We start from the raw sequence: 7392 nt of genomic DNA, 5'->3' as shown, positions 1-7392 counted from the left end.
GTAGAAAAAACAAAAGGACAGAACCCCAGGCTCCGACACACTGGCAGCATGCAGCTAGCAATGCTAAACCTTCCACGGGCATCGTTCGGGCATGCTTGATGCAATCCTTCCAACTCAAGTCATCCCGTGGTATGGGGAAAGCAGAAGATCCTTTTGACTCTCCCACAATGCAGCAGGCCGACTTCTTCCCCCTATGCCCCCTTTTTGCCTTTTGCTTGTCTCCGTAGTGTCACAGAAAATCAAAATTAGAATCATGAATCATCGGGTCACATACCAAGCAGATCCCAGTTTCATACTACTGTACATACTCCGGACAAACAACCATCCGCCCCCCTCCTCGCTTTCCCTTAATCCTTAATCGCCTAATGGACAACCGACATGAGACCCGTCCTCCTGATTGGTCGTCGATTCGCGGGCGCCCATCAGTAGCGGCTTAGCTTGTTGGGGGCGGCAAATCAACCTCGGCTACCGGGACGCTCGAGATCGTCCGAGATCGAAACCGACCACACGCTAGACCCAACGTTGCACGCGATGCGATGGCCGCATCGAGCCGTAGTGTCGCTGGACGGTGGAGAGAGGGAGGGGGAGAGCGGGGCCCACTCCCGTAACCGGTCGTGGATTAGAGGGAGAGAAGAGGCGGGGGGAGGAGGGTTGTTTTCCCCCACATGGTGTATTTCGGCGAGGATCGCTAGTGCGGAAACGGTGAACGGGGATGGCATGGGTCTGTGGCAGGACCTTGATGCGCCATTTGCTCAGTCATCATGGCTCCGTCGCTGGCCGAGGAATGATGGGATTGTGTATCGAAAGGTGCCGCGCTAACTTAGTTGGTTCCGATGGAGCGCTGGTGGATGGATGTGTATTGGTCACACACACACTCTCTCCATCTCTTCTTCTTTCTCTTTATCTGATTCTAGCAGGAGCTGATTGCTCTGGCGGTGTAGACTGTATGCTGTGTTGGCTCGGTGAGTCGAGCTGATGTGAGAAAGGGCAAGTCATGGTCGAGTTCCCATCGGAGGTTCCCGGCGATGCCCGGATAGACAGCGTAGACTGCATTATAATACGATGGAAAAGGAGTCCGCTGGAAAACATGAAGCATGATAACATGAAACTTGGGAAATCTGTCGTTCTGTGATGCTGGGCCTTGCTTATTGGCGCATCTGCAGGAGTCCATCTGGCTGGAGATGGCATGCATGGATGATCTTAGGGCCAGGAGCAGCATGGCCGTCGTTCCTTTGAGGCCAGTCGCCGAGGGCCGATCTCATCATTCTGTCCCTGTGGTCCTTGCCACTGGCGTCTTCGCTAAACCTGGGTTGCAAGGGGCCTGCATGGTCACAGGTCAAAGGTTGCAGCCATGGGGCAACGGCCAACAGGCCTGGTGGTTCGTGACGTTGGGAGGAGGTCGTCTATCGTGTATACTTTGGTTGATCGTCCTTGGCGTCTGTCATCCACGCAGTGGACACAGACATAGTTCAGGTGTTTCCGACACGGTCGGAGTGGTCGACCATGTGGATAGGACGAACTGGTCTCATTGGCCCTTTTCATTTCTGTCTGATGGTCCTGATCTTCGTGATTTTCCTGGGTTTCCTGGTTGCCCTAATATTCGTAATATTTTTTGATATACTCGATATACTTCACGAGCCCCTCCCCTCCACCGCCACTGGTAAGCAATTCTCTACCAAATCGAGTTCCGCTCAGCGCTCGAGCACCCGTAACCGCGAATGTGGGGACTCTCCCTTCAGCCTCAACTCCTTGGGACGTCATGCTTATGGGAGGCGATCCAAACTCGTATAGCCATTCCTCTCTTTCTCCCTCCCTCCCTCTGCGATCAATCGATCCCCAACGATATCCAAACATCCCAAGAAAGCAAAAAATTTCCGACTCAGCCTACGTATACGACGACGCGTAGACACTACTTACCATGACGTGCACTCGGAGATAATTGCCAAACCGAGACAAAACATTAGTTCGCCCGTTCGTCGACACACCGCAGGTTCAGAGTAGACGTGCCATCCGCGCCATCCGGAAGCGAGATGCACGATGCACTCTGCATCCCATCTCATCCTTGTAATGTTAGTCACTCGTCCGGGATGCACCTGTCGGTCCGACCGGTCCTTTCCACCGTCACCCTTCCTTTCCACTCCTTCCACCCCCCAAAACTCCATTTCCCCATTCATGAGTCCTGAATCCACTAAGCGTGGGGGCTCCATCTCCCAGGCATCCCTAGGCATCCCACGGCTCTAGGAATCCTTCAGGCCAATATCCTGCCGTACTAGCTTTGCTGTGGCTTCCATCTAGGGCCATTGGCCCATTCCTAGTAGGGAAGATTGTGCGATTGCGGAGCCCGGTAGACCGAGTGGTCCAGAATCAACCTCTTTAGCATGGTATGCACCTTTCCCGCTCAAATTGACCTAACCCCTAAGCCTAAACAGAGCCCCCTGGTCGGATCGACACTGCTTGTATGTATCTTGTTCTGGACTATTATTTATTTTTTTGATACGTGTGTGTGTGTGTAGCTCTTTTCTCCTCCAGGTCGACTGGTCTCGAGGATGGCGCGTATACCGAGAGAAGCGTATGGATTCATGAGACCATCCTTTCCCGGTGATGATCGCACATGTCTCCCCCAATTTCCTCATGCAAGCACTGGCGTGCTTTCTCTCCGTTTCTCCTGATATGCACCTAACCTTTCCTCTACCACTAAGTCAATATTTGCAATAGGGCCGACAGATACAGAATCCCCAATCAGCCCGCTCCTCGCATCGTCAACAAACTTCCCCTTTTCCTCAGTGGTGCCATGCGCAAAACTCAAAAATAAGCAGGGCCAGGGACAAGCAGCAGTGCGCGACCAACGAACACGAAATCAAACAAGGAACGCTCACAGCGAACAACCAGGAGGGATTTAGAACATTTCACAAAATAAAGAAGAGCGGAGGAGCCAAGCAAAGCGATAAGATGTGAGATGAGATGAGAACAGATGGGCCTATCTGTCCATCAATCCAGGTCTAACTCATGCACAGTCCAGACCAAACAAAATAAAACCTCGAATTGGAAGGATTCGGCCCCTCCTCCCTCAAAACCAACCCGAAACCGAAAACCCTAAATCCTTTTTGTTCTCCCCGCCTTCCTATCAAAAAAGAAACTTGAGACACCATTCGCTCCGCGCCGACCCCCCTCCACTGCGCCCAGAGATCATATCCACACCCCAAAACCGGTTCTGAAAGGTTTCTCGTCAGCGCTAAAATGAGCGGTGATGGACAGGAGAGAGAGAGAAAGAGAAAAAGAGAGGGAAAAAAGTGTATACTGGCCTAGGCCCTTAGCTAGACCAACTCAAACTAGTTCTAGTTCACATCCAACGTGATTGTTATCGGGACACTGAATGCCCTCTTCCTGTACAGTTGGATCAAGCAGACCAATTTCCCGATTAGACAACCCTGCAATCCCCCTCCTCTCCTCCTCCCTCTACGCCCATCATCCCTGCCTGGTGACGTCTCTCGCCATCCGCCATCCCACGCTCGCGGTAGCTAGCCACATTGTAGCTAGAGTCAGCTAGGGGTGCATTCAGCGACACTACCTGCGAGTACTAAGGACGTGCTGGTACCTGCTGGTACTTTCTGGTGAGCTACCGCCAGTCTCCCTCCACATCCCCTGCCTTCCGTTCGTATCCCGCCCTCTCCCTCCAAAGGAGGAGCTTTTTCGCGCCCGCTGGCCCAGTCGAGGCAACCTCCGCCGTGATTCCTCTCGGCTATCACTACATCAGACATCGCCCTGGCGGTTCGACTGTGTCTCTCGGAGCGCCGCACCGGCGGATTCGCGAGGAAACTCTACTGTAGCTGCGGTGCGCCGTTGGGCTCGGATGGCGCATTCCATGTCTCACAAGGTTGCCAGGGGACGGGAGGCAAAAGAAAGAAAAAGCGAAGGGGAGCGAGGGATTTTGGGAACGGCCTGGCGGGTTCTGGATCAAATGATGCTCTATTTTGTCTTTATGATAGGAACCCGAGGGATAAAGAGAAGGGCGAGAGTGGGTGGGGTCATTAATTTGGGCTGCTATTGTGCCAGTGCTGTCGATCTGACAATCCCCCTCGCAGTGGTGGTTCCACCAGAAGAGCAGTTTGTCGGAACTATAGATCGTCTCCCATGTTGGAAGGGGATTCCGGTTAGTATGAATTGCTGATCCTGCCTCTGGGGAGGCATGAGAGAGGGGGGTTTTTTTTCTCTATGTTGCTGGGTGGTTTCAATAAGCAAAAGCAGCACCAGCAATAGTAGCGAGTTCCTTTTGATTGCTGACGATAATGTGGCTCTTCGTATCTCGCGAGGCCGCCGAGGAATCGCTGGCGTGCTCCCTTGGGACCCTGGAGCCACCTGGAATGCGCCATGCCGCATCTTTCTTTGTCATGTCAACAGATGACAGATTACCAAGGCTCGGGAAGCATCTTCTGACTTTGCACGGAGCAATCGCATCTGATTTGACTTTGCCGTTGGCGCTCACCCAGCACGCCGAGTGCACCAATCATGGCCCAGGCAAGAAAGGGAGGAGGGGGAACAGCACGGCGTAAAAAGGGGGCTCGCCGAAAAGAGTCTTAGTCTGCTCAGCTCACAGCGAAAACGGTAAGCGAAAACGACCGCGCCAACCAGTGGCCGGCGTCTGTGTTAGGTGGTCTGGCAGGGCGACAGGAGCGCCAATCCCAGACGAGAGAGCGGGGATGTCGAAGGTACAACACAGCTGCTTTGGAGGGAGGGCGTTGGGCGTTGTGGAAGGGGGGGCGCGCGTGGCTTGGCCACCGCCTGTCTTCATTTGAGACAGAATGGGGCCAGCCACGAGTCATGCACGCCATGCATTCTTCGGATCGGACATCTGGAACGCAGGACGAAGTACCCGGGGTTGATGGTGTCTTCGAGCAATGGCTTAGGAGGGAGTGCTGGTACGCTGATCTGAGACACGTTCTTTGCGCGCGCCACCGACAGCGCCCTGGTACGGCAAGCTATCGCAGTCTATACAAGGTGAGTGACGGGACGCCATATACTGAGTCTCCTTCGTCCTTCGTATACCCTGTCCATCCCCCGGAATCCTTGCCAAGGGAAAAGAAAATCGGAGCCCCCGTAATAAAAGAGTGGCCACCAATCAACCCGGCGAGGAATGACATTTATTCCAAAATGAGCAACAGTCCCGGTAGGAACCGCTGTGGAGCAGAGTATCGCCCGGCTTTTGCCTATTACCTATTATCATTCCGAATGGAAAGTTGCCTGGTTACAGTTTGGCCGCCAGGGCCCACCGACTTTACGAATAGGGCCTGTCAGATCTAGGGTTCAAACAGGGAATTTGGGCGATTGGACGATTGGGCGATTGGGAAGATCTCTAGCATCCTCTCAGGCGCAATTTGACTGGGGAGTGGAAAGGAGATTGGATTCTTCGCTCCTCGTAGATAACAAGAGGGGGATCAAGACAATGAAAGGGCCCAAAGAAATTGAGTAACATATCTCATGCCAGGTATCAAGGACTAGAACCAGCGCGGTGGGGTAGAAAATAAGGAGAGAAAAGGACAGCCAAGAGAATCAGAGATGGCTTGGAGGAAGAAAAAAAAAAAGAGATCCAGGAATTAAGAGAGAGACAAAACGCCGGTCCTCTCCTTTTAAATGAGACATGAGAGATCACAGATCACAAGTGAAAAAAAAAACAAGGGGAAAAAAAAACCAAGACATACCAAAATAGTGAGAAGAGGGGAATTCGATCGAAGCGCCCAACAACTTAGCATGGCCAAAGGGTGCAAGGAGGATGGAAACAGAGAGACCTCAAAAAAAAAAAAAACCAAATTATCAAAATAATGAATAGGAACATAAGTATGCAAGGCCCTAAGGGATTCTCGAACGCAGGTTGAAGACAGGGGGAATCGGGAGAACTCGAGAAACAATAAAAAGAGTCGTGACGGGAATTCGTTAAATCGCACCAGACATCCACAGAATCTATGCGGTGTCTCCCTTTAACCTACCCCCAAGAAACCCCAGTCAGTCCCCTCCGGTTGATTCAAAATCCGGGTTGGGGGTTTGTACTGGAAATTGGGATGATATCCCACCATCATAGGCTGTCCCTCGGGGATCTGGTGGCCCGGGTAGGAGGGCTGGTGGTACTCTGGCGGAATATAGTTGGTGCGCGGGGTTTGTTCATAGCGCTGCATCATCTGGATGTATTGCTGCTGTTGCTGCTGCTGTTGATGTTGTTGGGGGTGGGGCGGCGGGTGCGGTGGATGATGATGTTGCGGCGCATGCTGCGGGGCGTGCGGTAGGCTCATCGGTGAGGTGACGGGGACGTTTTGGGTCACAATCGGGGTTGCGCCATCATGAACCGGGACGGAACCGATCGGGACACTCTGTGGTGAGTAGAACTCATGGTTGGGCGTCGCAGAATTCTGATAATAGGGTTGCTGCGCCAGAAGGTACTGGTCGTTCCCGTTCGGAATTGACACGGCCACCGGGGTGTGATGTTGGTAAGAGTGCTCCGAAGTCGCGTCTTCCGAGGAAGGTCGTGTCAAAGACCCGGGCGGGTGGGAGCGGTGCTGATGTTTCGTGAGGGTAGTTTTGCGGCAGAAGCTATCATGAAGAGAGAGAGAGACGTGAGCAAAATGCGCTGCTTTGCGGGAGTGCGGCCGGGCGATCAAAGAATAGCCTTACCTTCGTTCGCAGGTCGGTTCCTGGCAGATATATGGTCGCTTGCCGGTATGAATTCTTCGATGGCGTGCCAGACTCGAGGACTGTATCACTCAGATTAGAAAATGGGGCGACCAAGGCAGGTCTCAAAGTGGTGATCGAAAGACCAAGGTCATGATCGAGGTCGTAAAGCTCACATCTGAAAAGGCTTTCATGCAACCCTCGTGGTCACACACATGCGGCTTTTCGCCCGTATGTGTCCGCGAGTGCACGGTTAAGGCGCTGCGCTGAATGAAGCTCTTATTGCAATCTTTGACGTTGCAGTGATAGGGTCGCTCATTGGTGTGGATGCGATAGTGACGGCAGAGATCTGACTTGCGATTGAACGACTGGAGAATGAGACGAGAAGGGATTAGGCTCTGCCAGACGGGGAGAAGAGGTATGGAAGACAAGATAGCACAATACATACCTTGCCGCAATGCTCCCAGGAACAGTTGAAATCGCGTCCATTGCCAGGAGCCATGGTCGCGACTTGAGGAGGGATCCCTCGGAACAGGCGAAACTTGCGGGGGGAGGGGGCGAGAGAGCGGGTCGCGGGAGCAACAAAGCGCAAGGCGTGGAGATAAGAGCGTTGGCAGAGGACGAGAAGAACCCCCGTAGGTAAAAGGTTCAGTCGGTAAAAAGGACAGAACAAAAAGAAGAAAAAAAAAGCGCGAGCAGGGGGAGGAAAGCGGGAGGTCAGCGCATGCGCAAATA

General features: G+C 53.1%; 2 protein-coding genes across 2 annotated transcripts; both read right to left on the bottom strand.

Annotated features, from left to right (window-relative positions):
* Positions 1-455: 455 nt before the first annotated feature.
* Positions 456-719, bottom strand: N7462_007598 (uncharacterized protein; the record flags this gene model as incomplete). Its single annotated transcript, XM_057079316.1, has 1 exon — positions 456-719. One exon carries the CDS (start codon positions 717-719, stop codon positions 456-458), a length of 264 nt encoding a protein of 87 aa, XP_056931986.1.
* A 5253-nt stretch (positions 720-5972) lies between these two features.
* N7462_007597 (putative C2H2 finger domain protein) lies at positions 5973-7159 on the bottom strand (the record flags this gene model as incomplete). The annotated part of the gene is made up of 4 exons (XM_057079315.1): positions 5973-6579; positions 6661-6740; positions 6834-7025; positions 7106-7159. 4 exons carry the CDS (start codon positions 7157-7159, stop codon positions 5973-5975), a joined length of 933 nt encoding a protein of 310 aa, XP_056931985.1.
* Positions 7160-7392: the final 233 nt, after the last annotated feature.

The sequence above is a fragment of the Penicillium macrosclerotiorum genome (genome assembly GCF_028827735.1).
Source record: "Penicillium macrosclerotiorum strain IBT 26536 chromosome Unknown utg000007l_segment0_segment0, whole genome shotgun sequence".
Classification (NCBI taxonomy): Eukaryota; Fungi; Ascomycota; class Eurotiomycetes; order Eurotiales; family Aspergillaceae; genus Penicillium; species Penicillium macrosclerotiorum.
The sequence above is the reverse complement of the archived record's forward strand: the minus strand, read 5'-3'. Positions and strand labels throughout refer to the sequence as shown.